The 15,975-nt window shown below is 42.9% G+C and overlaps 1 protein-coding gene across 3 annotated transcripts in view; it reads right to left on the bottom strand.

The window, feature by feature from the left end:
- Positions 1-210: 210 nt before the first annotated feature.
- Positions 211-15,975, bottom strand: part of LOC147117265 (adenylate cyclase type 1-like) — a 524,560-nt gene continuing 508,795 nt past the window's right edge. The window contains exons 18-19 of one of the 3 annotated variants that reach the window (XM_085988088.1): positions 14,276-14,400; positions 211-2,931 (exon numbers count right to left, since the gene is read on the bottom strand). In XM_085988088.1, coding sequence (XP_085844214.1) covers positions 2,608-2,931; positions 14,276-14,400 — 449 coding nt within the window. In that variant the 3' untranslated portion in view covers positions 211-2,607. The remainder of the gene's footprint in view (positions 2,932-14,275; positions 14,401-15,975) is intronic. The other 2 variants (XM_085988086.1, XM_085988087.1) reach the window with 2 other exon arrangements.

The following is a 15,975-nucleotide window of genomic DNA, read 5'->3' as shown; positions in this document are numbered from 1 at the left end:
GAGGCAGGTATGGAGGCGGGACTGCCGGGAAAATGGCAGAAACTGGGAGCGGGTACCGATTTCTGCTGAGGAAAGAGGTTTTGGTGAGCCTTCAGTGCAAGGGCTCACCTTAGAACAGAGATTGCCAGTGTTTGACAGCTTCTCAAAGCTGTCAAATGCTGCCAATTCATCTGTCAAAATTTTTTCGACATATGAAACGTCATACGCTGATGTCCTCTGTCACTTGCTTTCCCTTAAATGGCCGGCTAAGCCCTCAGGGTGGGCTTAACAAGGTCAATCAAGGGAAAATAGCATGGGTTGGCCAGACGTCACTAGGGGTGGGACTAAAACCTGACAGCCAGCAGTCCCACCCCCAACATGCCACCATTGACAAAATCCAGCCCATTCTCTCTGTATCCACTCTATCAAAACCTCTCATAATTTTAAAGACCTCTATTAGGTCACCCCTCAGCCTTCTCTTTTCAAGAGAAAAGAGACCCAGCCTGCTCATCCTTTTCTGATATGTATACCTTTGCTGTCATTACGGGGTGGAAACCTGGCAGAAACAGGTGCCGTCCAAAAATCCACCACTGAAAATGCCATTTCATTAAAAAAGCACCCCAGAGACGCTGTAAGGAATGAATAATTTTGGGGCACAAACTTTCAGGTGTGATGCCTTTATAAAATGTATGTTACAGATGCTCATTGGATTGCAAGACTTTTAATTATAGAAGTCATGTCAGTTTTGAAACAACTGCCAGCATGTAGTAAAATACAATTTTCCATGATTGTTTTGTAGATGGTTGGAAGTTTTCTGTCAAAATCCTGCAAACAATCATTCATCAAACAATAACAGAATGTACATTTTGCTGATTAGCAAATGCTTTAGTGAAGAGGGTGGGAGGGATTTTCCAAGCACAGAGATGATTCTCGGTATCAATGTCTAGGACTGGTGATAGCATTAGAACAAGTGTACCTTGGAAGAGGACTTGTTGAAGACTTCTAACTCAAATCCATTATCTAAACATTTTACATTTTGAAGTAAAACTGAGAGAAATACTCCAATAAAGCATACAACATTGCAAAGTTAATAAAGGACATCATAGCAAATATTTACAAATGCACAGAAACAAGAAAAGTTTTTTTTTTCAAACCGTTTTTCTTTACTTTTTCATAAGACCCAGAAGAAATTATAATAGTGCAAACACTCAGTATAAAAGTTATTAGAAATTTACATTCACATTTAACATTTCCATGAATATTATCCACTTTTAACATAAAAGGTAGGACATGTATTTGATTCTTTAGGTCATTCTTACAGTTTCAAAAGAGACTGAAAGATATTCTACAATATTCAATATGCACATAAAAATAGACCCGTATTTAAATATGGAAAATTAGCAAGCTAGTTACAGTTTAAAAAAAATCATAAACACATAGCAGTGTTTTTATTTATGTGATAAAGCATAAAATTAATGGTTTGTAAAACATTTGACTTAATACAGAGGCCACAATGTTTGAAAATTGTTACAGTCCCCAACTTGCTTCTCCCACCTGTTGAGCTGCAGTCTTCATTATATGATGTCTACACTGACTAGATTGTGAAAGTATCAGAAGTCATAGTGCGGAATGAACCCATTAACATCCTGTAATCTCTACAGAATGTTCAATATATATTCTTACAGCTAAGGCTTATTGCTACCGAGTAATCGTTATGGTGCCTGGGGACAAAATGGTAGAGAAAGGTTTTCACCATTCAGTAAGTGCTCTTTCACTGTAAACTGCCTGTAACCTTCTGGCAAAGATTACCTATATTCAATGGGAGTTCCAAGCTTTGATATTTGATAGGTCTGAACATGAGTTATGGAGGCCAACAAAAGAAGGAATACCACAGCTTTTAAAGCATGCCAGTAGTCATGCTTACATAAATAAAACTTTGTTATAAAAAATTAATTAAATATTCACCTGGCATGTGCTTTTTCATATGTCATACACAATCCATACTGTATAATTAATAAAATTATTTACAGAAATTACATACAATAAATTCTTGCAGAGAATGATATGAAAAAGGCAGGCTTTGAAAATGCTATACATATATGAAAAAGAAAACAAATAAGGCAATATTACAAGGATATTTTGATAATGTGTGAAACCATCTATTGGCCACTGAAATAAAAATGAGTACGAATTTTGTAACTCAAAAGTCATGTGATAAAATGTGTTGTGTACATTTAGAAAACATGCAGAAATTTTAAAATGTACAAATTCTAGTTATAGTTGATTCAGACTGCTAAGATTCTTCATTTTATTTAGAAAGATAATTCTCTATGCCAGAAATGTAGTTCTTTGCTTCTTCTAACAGATAGTTAGCCCTTAATTTGCCATTCCAAGAATTGTATTTCGTAACAACACCCAAAGTTTTAGTCTTTGGTTCGATCGCAGTGATTCTTGGCGCTGATGACACATATCCTCCTGGCAATTGCTCCAGGAAAGCGTTCCTCTCTTCAGTGCCTGACTTTCAAATGTCAAAATCTTCTTGAAAGATCAGTGTATCCTGTCATCATTAAATGATTTTCCCTCACTTACCAGCTCAAAATGCAGACTTCATTTTTATGCCAAAATCCATTATGCTTGTTCAACAACTGGTATGGGTGGAAGATAATTCACGGATTGATTTGTTTGCATTGTAGAGGACTGAAGTGCTCCAAGTCCAGCCTTTACTGTGAAGCTGGCTACTGATGACACTGAGGGACAGTTTGTCCCTAGTTTTGCTCTTCCGTATGGATACATTTTCCTCCCTAAATTTGTTGAGCTTGTTTGTGGATTAGTATTCACTTTTCCTTCGAGGAAGTATGTCAGCATTTCTCCTTTTCCTTTTACACTGACTTTGCCTCGACAGACAAACTCATAATTACATTTATTGAGTATTCGATGGACATCTTCTGTTACCTGGCGATTAGTGGTTAGACAGACTCTTATTACACATCACACACACTTCAAAAACTCAAATTCATCAATAACTCAGCAAATTAATCAGCTAACCCTCCACACATACACAGCGGACACAAGTCAGGTGGGGTATACCCGATATATGCTTAGACAAGCTTGAACTGAACCCAGCCATATATGTGGGTTTAGGTCATTAGCCTAGGCCCAAAGCATCCCAAATGCAGCTCTACCTTTCTGCAGGGCCTTGTACTTGGAAATAGGTGCGGAAATCCTGCAGGCTTGAAAGGGCCTTTTGGCTGCTGTCCAAAAATAGCAGTTAGAAGGCCTCCCGTGGCAGCCCTGGATCACTGTTTTCGAAAGAAAAAAGGATATACCTTCCTTAGGCCACTAGTCTTTGCTGCCTGCACCAGAGGGGCTGGGTGCAGGGTGTAAACCCCATACCTTCCAGGCAACCCTCAAAATGGGTGTTTTTCTGGTGTTTAGGAAGGAAAATAAAGCAAGAAGGTGGTAATGATCCCTCCAGCTTTATTATTATATACTTAGTCTTTGCTTGTGTCTGCTGAATCTGCAAGCATTCCACGCCCACATCACCCATCTCACCCACCCCCCCCCCCAAAGGAAACTCTACAAATCCCTGGACAACACAAAGGAGATTTTCATGGTTACAGTCATGGGTGTTCAACCCCCACCCCACTGAGAACTGAGCATTTCCCAGGTGGATTAGAGAGAAAATCTGCACCATCCTTTTCTTTTAATCAATTGTTATAATATTTGTTGAAACAAACTGACAATAGACACATAAAATGACTGTTAACTCTTTCAGTGCTTGAGTACTTCATTCAAGAAATTTGCATCAAAGATTAATCCGGTTGTATGTGGGACATGAGCATGTCAATATTTACACATCTACCTTTACTCAATACTGGCCTTCAGAGCTAGTTTGCGGCCAATCAGAGGTCAATGTTTTGCATGTTGCTACCACCTGCAAAATGGACTGAGGACGCAGAAGAATTAACTATTTTAAATAGTTTTTTCTGAATGAATGAAGCTATAGAAAATATAAAATAATATAGGTTATAATAATAAGTAAAAATGTTTTGAAAATAGATCAAAAGGAAGAATACCATCAGGTTATATCAGGATTTATATAATTTTTTTGGATAGAGAACTGGTTGGCAGACAGAAAGCAAAGAGTTGGAATAAACGGGTCTTTTTCCGAGTGGCAGGCAGTGACTAGTGGGGTACAGCAGGGATCGGTCCTTGGACCCCAGCTATTAACAATATATATTAATGATCTAGACGAGGGAACTAGATGTAATATCTCCAAATTTGCAGATGACACAAAGCTGGGTGGGCGTGTGTGCTGTGAGGAGGATGCCAAGAAACTCCAGGATGATTTAGACAGGTTGGGTGATTGGGCAGAAGCATGACAGATGCAATATAAGGTGGATAAATATGAGGTTATCCACTTTGGTAGCAAAAACAGGAAGGCAGATTATTATCTGAATGGCAATAGATTGGGAGAAGGGGAAGTGCAACGAGACCTGGGTGTCCTTGTGCACCAGTCGCTGAAGGTAAGCATGCAGGTGCAGCAGGCGGTTAAGAAGGCAAATGGTATGTTGGCCTTCGTAGCGAGAGGGTTTGAGTACAGGAACAAGGATGTCTTGCTGCAGTTGTACAGGGCCTTGGTGAGACCACATCTTGAGTATTGTGTGCAGTTTTGGTCGCCTTATCTGAGGAAGGATGTTCTTGCCATGGAAGGAGTTCAGCGAAGATTCACCAGGCTGATACCTGGGATGGCAGGAATGACGTATGAGGAGAGATTGGATCGATTGGGCTTGTACTTGCTGGAGTTTAGAAGAATGAGAGGGGATCTCATCAAAACTTATAAAATTCTAACAGGACTAGACAGACTAGATGCTGGAAGGATGTTCCTGATGGTCGGGGAGTCCAGAACCAGGGGTCACAGTCTAAGGATAAGGGGTAGGCCATTTAGGACAGAAATGAGGAGGAATTTCTTCGCCCAGAGAGTGGTGAACCTGTGGAATTCTCTACCACAGAAGGCAGTAGAGGCCAATTCATTAAATATATTCAAGAAGGAGTTGGATATATTTCTCAAGGCTAAAGGGATCAAGGGGTATGGGGAGAAAGTAGGGACCGGGTACTGAATTTGGATGATCAGCCATGATTGCATTGAATGGCGGAGCAGGCTCGAGGGGCCGAATGGCCTACTCCTGCTCCTATCTTCTATGTTTCTATGTTTCTATGTAAAAGTTTGTAAAGTTGGATCTGGCACATGTGGAAAAAAGTTTCACAGAGTCTTATTTTAATATTAAAAACAAAGCATTAAAGCAAGTTTATTCACCAGGAGCTTGGACTACAAGCATATACAAGGAGATAGAGTATAGGGATGGGGGAATCTGGGGGGAACCCATGATGTGCATGGCATGCATGCCGTGGGCTATTTTGAAAGCTCATGGAATCTTGGATATGTATGCATGAAGTTTATAGCTTGAGCAGAGAAATAGTTTGTTTGGGTATCCCCTGGCTACACTCCACAACATAAGAGAGGAGGAAAGATTTCTATAAATTACATTCCAGAAGATGGTCACGCCATGGTTGAGAGGGGTATGATCTGAGGATTGAAAAGCGTAGTAGAGAGGAAGGATTGGATGAGAATGGACAGTGGGACCAAAAGGAGACAGGAGCAGAAACTATAGGAGACCACCAGGAGTTTGAGCTTGTCCAAGGGCTTTCCTGATGATGTGGATGAGGATAGTGACACAGGGCAAGATAATAAACACCACAGCATTGTGGAGTGAGAGGTTACTTATGGGCACAAAAGTTAGACTGTTAAAAAAGACAGGAGGCTAGACCAGATGTTTTGCAGCTACATTGCAGAGTCTTGATTGATGTGATGTCTCCCAGATGCCAGGATAGGTGGCAAAATGGAAGAACTACTGATAGGCAATATAGCAACCAGAAACCATGGAAACCAACAATATAGGAAAAAAGCAGGATTATGTCCTTCAGATTAATTTTTAGGAATTGAGAGGCCATAATAAAGTTCAAGAGCTCTGGGGTATTAATCTTATGATTTCTCCTGGTGCCAGTAAAAATATAATGCAGATACAATAGCTTGAGTGATGGTATCAAAAGGGTTTTAGATTCCTATGATATTGAGGTGATTCCTGGGAAAGGGACAAGCTGCTCAGCTAGTATGGGTTTCACTAGAGGGAGGCTGAAATTCACTGGTGTTAATCCTTGCAGACAGGGTGCATTCATTGGGCAGTGCAGGAAGATTTAAAGTAGTAAGGCAAGGGGGAGGGGTGAACAAAATAAATCAAAAAATAAAAGGGTTCCCTTCCTAAAATAGAGGTAGAATATTCAGCTGAGACAAAAAAACTATTAAGAATGATCGAAATCACAAATAAAGAGGGGACAGATGAGCTGAGGACTCTAAAAGAGGACAAGGCACCTGGCTCAAGATATTGGGTTATATATTCCGATGCCTACGGGTGTGTATGGGCTGTGTACGGACTTGAATATAGGGGTTATGATTAAGAGGTTTGCAGATGATACTAAAATCAGCTGTGTGGTTGATACTGAAGAAGGAAGCTGTAGACTGCAGGAAGATATCAGGTGGGCAGAACAGTGGCAAATAGAATTCAATCCGGAGAAGTGTGAGGTAATGCATTTGGGGAGGGCTAACTAGGAAAGAGAATACACATTAAATGGTAGGACACTGAGTAGTGTAGAAGAACAAAGGGACATGTCCACAGATCCCTAAAAGTAGCAGGCCAAGTAGATAAGGTGGTTAAGAAGGCATACGGAATGCTTGCCTTTATTAGCCGTGGCATAGAATACAAGAGCAGGGGGGTTATGCTTCAACTGTATAAAACACTAGTTGGGCCTCAGCTAGAGTACTGCATGCAGTTCTGGTCACCACATTACAGGAAAGATGTGATTGCACTGGAGAGGGTACAGAGATTTACAAGGATATTGCTGGGAGTAGAGAATTTTAGCTATGAGAAAAGACTGGGTTTGTTTTCCTTGGAACAGAGGAGGCTGAGGAGAGACCTTATTGAGGTGTATAAAATTATGAGGGGCATAGATAAAGTGGATACAGAGGACCTATTTCCCTTAGCAGAGGGGTCAGTGGCATAGTGGTTCTGTTACTGGACTAGTAATGCAGAGCTTGGACTAATGATCCGAAGATCCCACCACGGCAGCTGGGGAATTTAAATGCAGTTAATTAAATAAATCTGGAATAAAAAGCTAGCATCAGTAATGGTGAACATGAAACTACCAGCTTGCTGTAAAAACCCATCTGGTTCACTAATGTCCTTTAGGGAAGGAAATCTGCTTGTTCTTACCTGGTCTGGCCTATATGTGACTCCAGACCCACAGCAATGTGGTTGACTCTTAACTGCCCTCTGAAATGGCCTAGTAAGCCACTCAGTTGTATAAGGTGGCACACCACCTCCCTTCTCTAGGGCAATTAGGGATGGGCAATAAATGCCTGCCTTGCTGACGACGCCCACATCTCATGAATGAATAAAAAAAACAGGGGGCATAGATTTAAAGTAATTGGTGGAAGGATTTGAGGGGAAATTTCTTCACCCAGAGGGTTGTGGGGGTCTGGAACTCACTGTCTGAAAGGGTGGTAGAGGCAGGAACCCTAACCACATTTAAAAAGTACTTGGATGCGCACTTGAGATGCTCTTTTACAACAAGCCGGTAGTTTCATGTTCAGCAGGGCTATGAACCAAGAGTGGCGGTGGCAGGAAACTCGGCGGCGGCGAGGCTATAAAAGGCGGCAGAGACTAGGTAGGCCTCAGAGCAGCGGCGGCGGGAAACTCGGCGGCGGTGAGGCTATAAAAGGCGGCAGAGACCAGGTAGGCCTCAGAGCAGCGGCGGCTGGACACTCGGCGGCAGCGAGGCTATAAAAGGCGGCAGAGACCAGGTAGGCCTCAGAGCAGCGGCGGCGGGAAACTCGGTGGTGGCGGCGAGGCTATAAAAGGCGGCAGAGACCAGGTAGGCCTCAGAGCGGCGGCGGACCTACGGGAAACTCGGCGGCGAGGCTATAAAGAGGCGGCTGAGACCAGGTAGGCCTCAGAGCGGCGGCGGCGGACCTGCGGGAAACTCGGCGGCGAGGCTATAAAGAGGCGGCTGAGACCAGGTAGGCCTCAGAGCGGCGGCGGCGGACCTGTGGGAAACTCGGCGGCGAGGCTATAAAGAGGCAGCTGAGACCAGGTAGGCCTCAGAGCGGCAGCGGCAGACCTGCGGGAAACTCGGCGGGAAGGCTATAAAGAGGCAGCAGAGACCAGGTAGGCCTCAGAGTGGCGGCGGCGGACCTGCGGGAAACTTGGTGGCAAGGCTATAAAGAGATGGCAGAGACCAGGTAGGTTTACTAATGTCAGAGAGAGGGAGAGAAGCAAAAAGTAATCGAAGTGTGAAGTCACCAGAAAGCAGGTAAGTGATTGGTTGGTGAGAATTTCTCTCTTTTTTAAATTTAAACTCTGTGGTTTATAGTTTCTAAGCTCTTTGTGGTGTAGCGGGGATTGTTTGTAAACTGGGGCCCTTAAATATATTATTTAACTGTAGTGTAATTGGTGGGATTGATTTGATTTAATTTATTTTGATTTAATTAAAGGGTAAGTCAAGACAGGAGAACTCGGCCCTGTGGTATGCACCTCCTGCGCTATGTGGGAACTCAGGGACACTTCCTGTGTCCCTGACAACCATGTGTGCAGGAAGTGTGTCCAGCTGCAGCTACTGGCAGAGCGCATTGCGGCGATTGGATACATACTGGACCATTCGCGATGCTGAGGATGTCGTGGATATCACGTTTAAGCAGTTGGTCACACTGCAGGCAAAGGTTGCACAGGCAGAAAGGGAATTGGTGACCAACAGGCAGAGTAGTAGGCGCAGGCAGGGAGTGCAGGGGTCCCCTGTGGCCATCCCCCTCTCAAACAGATATACCACTTTGGATACTGCTGGGGGGGATGGCTTACCAGGGGAAGGCAGCAGCAGCCAACTTCCTGGTACCAGGGGTGGTTCTGCTGCACAGGACGGGAGGAAAAAGAGTGGGAGAGCTATAGTGATAGGGGTTTCTATTGTAAGGGGAATAGATAGGTGTTTCTGCGGCCGCAAATGAGACTCCAGGATGGTGTGTTGCCTCCCTGGTGCAAGGGTCAAGGATTTCTCAGAGCGGCTGCAGAACATTTTGGAAGGGGAGGGTGAACAGCCAGTTGTCGTGGTGCATATAGGTACCAACAATATAGGTAAAAACCGGGATGAGGTCCTAAAAGCTGAATATAGGGAGTTAGGAGGAAAATTAAAAAATAGGACCTCAAAGGTAGTAATCTCAGGATTGCTACCAATGCCATGTGCTAGTCAGAGTAGAAATAGAAGGATATTTCAGATGAATATGTGGCTAGAGGAATGGTGCCAGGGGGAGGGATTCAAATTCCTGGGACATTGGAACTGGTTCTGGGGGGGGTGGGACCAGTGCAAAATGGACGGTTTGCACCTGGGCAGGGCTGGGACGGATGTCCTAGGGGGAGTGTTTGCTAGTGCTCTGGGTGAGGGTTTAAACTAAAATGGCAGGGGGTTGGGAACCTGAGCGGGGAGACAGAGGAAAGGGAAGCAAGGATAAAAGCAAAAGACAGGAAGGAGAAAAACAAAGGTGGCAGACAGAGAAATCAAGGGTTTAAATCAAACATGGCCACAGTAAATAATAATTCTAAAAGATCTAAGAGCGTTAAAAAAACAAGCCTGAAGGCTTTCTGTCTTAATGCAAGGAGCATTCATAATAAGGTGGATGAATTAGCTGTGCAAATAGAGGTAAACAAATATGATATGATTGGGATTACGGAAACATGGCTCCAGGGTGGCCAAGGCTGGGAACTCAACATCCAGGGGTATTCAATATTCAGGAAAGATAGGCAAAAAGGAAAAGGAGGTGGGGTAGCATTGCTGGTTAAAGAGGGGATTAACACAATTGTAAGGAAGGATATTAGCTCTGATGATGTGGAATCTGTATGGGTAGAACTGAGAAATACCAAGGGGTAGAAAATGTTAGTGGGAGTGGTATATAGACCTCCAAACAGTAATGCGGAGTTCGGGGATGGCATTAAAAGGGAAATTAGAGAAGCGTGCAATAAGGGCACAGCAGTTCTCATGGGTGACTTTAATCTACATATAGATTGGGCTAACCAAATTAGTAACAATACTGTGGAGGAGGAATTCCTGGCGTGTATACGGGATGGTTTCCTGGACCAATATGTTGAGGAACCAACTAGAGATCAGGCCATCTTAGACTGGGTATTATGTAAAGAGAAAGGATTAATTAGCAATCTTGTTGTGCGAGGCCCCTTGAGCCGGAGCGATCATAATATGATAGAATTCTTCATTAAAATGCAGAGTGAAGTAGTTGACTCAGAGACTAGGGTCCTGAATTTAAATAAAGGAAACTACGATGGTATGAGGCGCGAGTTGGGTAGGATTGATTGGGGAATGTCACTCAAAGGGTTGACGGTGGATAGGCAATGGCAAACATTCAAAGATCGCATGGATGAACTACAGAATTTGTTCATCCCAGTTTGGCATAAAAATAAAACAAAAAAGGTGACTCAACCGTGGCTAACAAGGGAAATTAGAGATAGCATAAGATCCAAGGAGAGGGCATATAAATTGGCCAGAAAAAGCAGTAAACTTAAGGATTGGGAGCAGTTTAGGATTGAACAAAGGAGGACAAAGGGATTAATTAAGAGGGGGAAAATAGAGTATGAGAGTAAGCTTTCAGGGAACATAAAAACTGACTGTAAAAGCTTTTATAGATATGTGAAGCGAAAAAGATTGGTGAAGTCAAGCGTAGGTCCCTTGCAGTCAGAATCGGGGAAATTTGTAATGGGGAACAAAAAAATGGCAGACCAATTAAATACATACTTTGGTTCTGTCTTCACAAAGGAGGACACAAATAACCTCCCAGAGATGTCGGGGAACATAGGGTCTAATGAAAGGAACTGATAGAAATCAGTATTTGTTGGGAAATGGTGTTCGAGAAATTGACGGGATTGAAGGCCGATAAATCCCCAGGGCCTGATAATCTACATCCTAGGGTACTTAAGGAAGTGGCCCTAGAAATAGTGGATGCATTGCTGGTCATCTTCCAAAATTCGATAGACTCTGAAACAGTACCCATGGGTTGGCGGGTAGCTAATGTTACCCCACTGTTCAAAAAAGGTGGTAGAGAGAAAACGGGGATTTACAGACCGGTAAGCCTGACATTGGTAGTGGGGAAAATGCTAGAGTCCATTATAAAAGATGTAATAGCAGAGCACTTGGAAAACAGTGACCGGATCGGACAAAGTCAACATGGATTTACAAAAGGTAAATCGTGCTTGACTAATCTACTGGAATTTTTTGAGGATGTAACTGGTAAAATAGATAAGGGAGAACCAGTGGATGTGATGTATTTGGACTTTCAAAAGGCTTTTGATAAGGTCCCGCATAAGAGATTAACGTGTAAAGTTAAGGCACGTGGGATTGGGGGCAAGGTATTGACTTGGATAGAGAACTGGTTGGCAGACAGAAAGCAGTGTTGGAATAAACGGCTCTTTTTCCGAGTGGCAGGCAGTGACTAGTGGGGTACCACAGGGATCGGTCCTTGGACCCAAGCTATTCACAATATATATTAATGATCTGGATGAGGGAACTAGGTGTAATATCTCCAAGTTTGCAGACGACACAAAGCTGGGTGGGCGTGTGTGCTGTGGGGAGGATGCCGAGAAACTCCAGGATGATTTGGACAGGTTGGGTGATTGGGCAGAAGCATGGCAGATGCAATATAACGTGGATAAATGTGAGGTTACCCACTTTGGTGTCAAAAACAAGAAGGCAGATTATTATCTGAATGGCAATAGATTGGAAGAAGGGGAAGTGCAACGAGTCCTGGGCGTCCTTGTGCACCAGTCGCTGAAAGTAAGCATGCAGGTGCAGCAGGCGGTTAAGAAGGCAAATGGTATGCTGGCCTTCGTAGCGAGAGGGTTTGAGTACAGGAACAAGGATGTCTTGCTGCAGTTGTACAGGGCCTTGGTGAGACCACATCTTGAGTACTGTGTGCAATTTTGGTCGCCTTATCTGAGGAAGGATGTTCTTGCCATGGAAGGAGTGCAGCGAAGATTCACCAGGCTGATACCTGGGATGGCAGGAATGACGTCTGAGGAGAGATTGGGTCAATTGGGCTTGTACTCGCTGGAGTTTAGAAGAATGAGAGGGGATCTCATTGAAACTTATAAAATTCTAACAGGACTAGACAGACTAGATGCAGGAAGGATGTTCCCTATGGTCAGGGAGTCCAGAACCAGGGGTCACAGTCTAAGGATAAGGGGTAAGCCATTTAGGACAGAGATGAGGAGGAATTTCTTCACCCAGAGAGTGGTGAACCTGTGGAATTCTCTACCACAGAAGGCAGTAGAGGCCAATTCATTAAATATATTCAAGAAGGAGTTGGATATATTTCTTAAGGCTAAAGGGATCAAGTGATATGGGGAGAAAGCAGGGACAGAGTACTGAATTTGGATGATCAGCCATGATCGCATTGAATGGCGGAGCAGGCTCGAGGGGCCGAATGGCCTACTCCTGCTCCTATCTTCTATGTTTCTATGTTTTAAGTGCTGGGAAGTGGAATTAGCCTGGATAGCTCTTTGTTGGTTGGCGCAGACACGAAGGGCCGAAATGGCCTCCTTCCGTGCTGTAGCTTTCTATGATAGGAAATGTTGGTTTCAGGCATGCGAAGCGCATGCGCTGAAAACCGGCATTTCCGATCTGTCAAGAATGCTCTTGACAGATCGGACGCCTGCCCTGGAGAAGGGTCTCTGCGGGCGGATAGTTCTGCTTTCTGGAGAACCTCCGCCCGCAGAAAACCTTAGAAATCTTACGCCTGGTAAAAGCAGGTGTAAGGCCTGCTTTTACCAGCATAAGAGTTGAAAAAAGTAAAAAAAAAAAATTTTTTCACTCATTTATCATTTAAAAATACTTTAAAAAAAAGGTAAGTTTATTCTCAGCCCGTAAAAAAACTTTAATTATTTTTTTCAAAAAATTTAATTTTGTTTAAAATATTTAATTTACTGTAATTTCAACTCATTTAAAAAACGTGATTTAAAAAAAAAAATTTATTTAATGTTTTACTGTGTTTTTGGGGTGATCTCCATTCAGATATTTGACAGGTCTATTTGTCAAGTGTATGAGGGGAGATTCCCTTCTCCTATTGGCTCCCCATGGCCCATGTGATCCCAGGGACGCCTGCGAACTGCATGTCCCTCTGGGATACGTGGGCCCTGCGCATTTCGAGTTTGGAGAGGCCCAGGAGCGAAAGTATACGCACCTCGGGGCCCTCAGGTAAGATCGTAGATTTTTCCACATTGGAGGCCTCCGCACGCAGGAAGCATCCGATCGGAAAATACGGGCCATTATATTTTAAGGCACTTAAGGAAAAGGTAAGTGAAAATGGACACCTCTATGTTTGGAAACAGGAGCAGTACCTGAGGATATGAGAAAAGTGAGGGAAGTAATTGAAGGTTACGAGGAAGAAATATCTTCTGGACCTTGGGATTGGCTTGATGGACAGTAATAGTCCTTCTGGTCCTGTATGGTCCTTATTCTTAGTCTTAATGCTTGTTGCCAGCCAACAATTATTCTACATGTAGAACTTCACACTCCTATGCAGTTTTATCAACTACTGCAATTCGCAGTAGCCACAGTATACAGTATACAGTATGAATATTTCATTATTTGTGCCATAACATAGCACAATTATGGTACCGTGGCTGCAGTGTGTACCAGCTACAAGATGCACTGCAGCAACTCACCAAGGCCTCTTCAGCAGCACCTCCAAAACCCGCGACCTCTTCCACTTAGATGGACAAGGGCAGCAGGCGCATGGGAACACCACCAACTCCAAGTTCCCCTCCAAGTCACACACCATCCTGACTTAGAAGTATATCGCCGATCCTTCATCGTCACTGGGTCAAAATCCTGGAACTCCCTACTAAATCACCACACAGACTGCAGCGGTTCAAGAAGGCGGCTCACCACCACCTTCTCAAGGGCATTAAGGGATGGGCAATAAATCCTAGCCTTGCCAGCGACGCTCACATCCCATAAACAAATAAAAAATGATAAAGCACACACAATAAAAAAATATAACTGAGGGTTATAATAAATAATAATTTATTGAGAAAAAATCTGTTCTGGGTTAAAAAGTGTATGCATCAATAAACTCCAATATATTCAATTCTGCATTTCCAATACTGTCTTGTAAGAGCAATTTACTAACTTGTATTTTGCCTTGGACGCCCGTACTATCCATTCTGCTGGCAACATTTACAGTGTTTCCCCAGATGTCGTACTGTGGCCGTCTTGCTCCAATCACACCCGCCACTACAGGTCCAACATTTATACCTATGTAAAGAAAAGAAAATAAAACAAAGTTGTGTTGAAGATCTGAACGTTCACCCTTACATGCTGTAAGAAAAAAATATATATCAAAGGAAAGCAGCAAGTGATAATAGATTCTTGAAATGTAAATGGTATTAAGCTAATTTCATTTGTCATAATATTATCCTTGGGCAAAAATTTGAATGCAATTTATACCAAAAACAATAAAAGACATAAGAAATCACAGAATAGGAATAAAAGCCATCTGGACCTTCAAACCCATTCTTTCCAATAGACCAGACACAATCTGTAATGTCATGGTTTCTCCCCAAATGCATTTAGTCTCTTGATTAACTCTTCCAAGAAAAGTCTAAAATATTCCCTTGGCTTCTAAAGGCAACTGAGCAAAAAACTTGAATTCTTAATTTAACAAATTCAATATGACCAACTATTGCCCAGACTAGACTGAAGAGACTTTATTCTGTAGAGTATTTATGTGCTTATTTATGTGTAGTCTTACTCCTTCTATCTTCAATCCATTTCACAATAATTAGTCAACATGACATTAAATTTTATATAGTTACACTTATATAAAGCTCTGGTTAGACCCCATCTGGAGTACTGCATTCAGTTCTGGACATATATTGGCCTTGGAGGGGGTGCATTGCAGATTCACCAGAATGATACCGGGGCTAAAAGGGTTAAATTATTAGGACAGGTTGAATAAACTAGGCTTGTATTTGCTTCAGTATAGAAGATTAAGGGTTGGTCTAATTGAGGTATTTAAGATGATTAAAGGAGGTTATAGGGTAGATAGAGAGAAACTATTTCCACTGGTGGGGGAGTCCAGAACAAGCAGGCATAATCTTAAAATTAGAGCTAGGCCTTTCAGAGGTGATGTCAGGAAACAAAGGGTAGATTAGATCAGGAACTACTGGAAATCTGGAACTCTCTCCCTCATGATCTGTTGAGGCTGGGGGTCAATTGAAAAGTTCAAAACTGAGATTTTTGTTAGGAGTTACAGAACCAAGGCAGGTCGGTGGGAGTTAAGATACAGATCAGGCATGATTTAATTGAATGGCAGACAGGCTCGAGGCCTACTTCTGTTCCTTAGTTTCTATGTAACTTATGACAGTAAGCTTTAAACTGCTGGCAGGTTGAGGGAAGCTCTTGGGGTCGATTTTCCTGAAGCTGTCGGGAAGAAGGCGGGACTACAACTTTCGGGTTTTAGACCCACCTACTTCGATGTCTGACCAATCCGTGCGATTTTCCCTTGATTGACCTTGTTGAGCCCGCCCAAGAGTTCTTGACAGATGAAATATCAGTGTTTCACAGCTGTTTGAAGCTGTGAAACACTGACAGTCTGAGTTCTAACATGAGTCCTTCTGCACAGACTCAGTTAGAACTCTCAGCAGCACTCAAAGCTGAAGGCTGTCACTTTTCACAGATCGCAGCCGTTCAGCTTTAAGTGCCAGCTGAGTGATGGGCTCCCGACGGCTACAGGAAGAAAGGCTGTAGAGGTAAGTACAGGTAAGTAAAAGTTCTTTACACACTTTAGACACACCAAACACACTTACCTTTGCACTCATGCACCCATCA

Source organism: Somniosus microcephalus, chromosome 5, assembly GCF_052327205.1.
Source record: "Somniosus microcephalus isolate GS21.2 chromosome 5, FLI_Smic_1.0, whole genome shotgun sequence".
In the NCBI taxonomy this organism is placed as follows: domain Eukaryota; kingdom Metazoa; phylum Chordata; class Chondrichthyes; order Squaliformes; family Somniosidae; genus Somniosus; species Somniosus microcephalus.
This window is presented reverse-complemented; position numbering and strand designations above follow the sequence as displayed.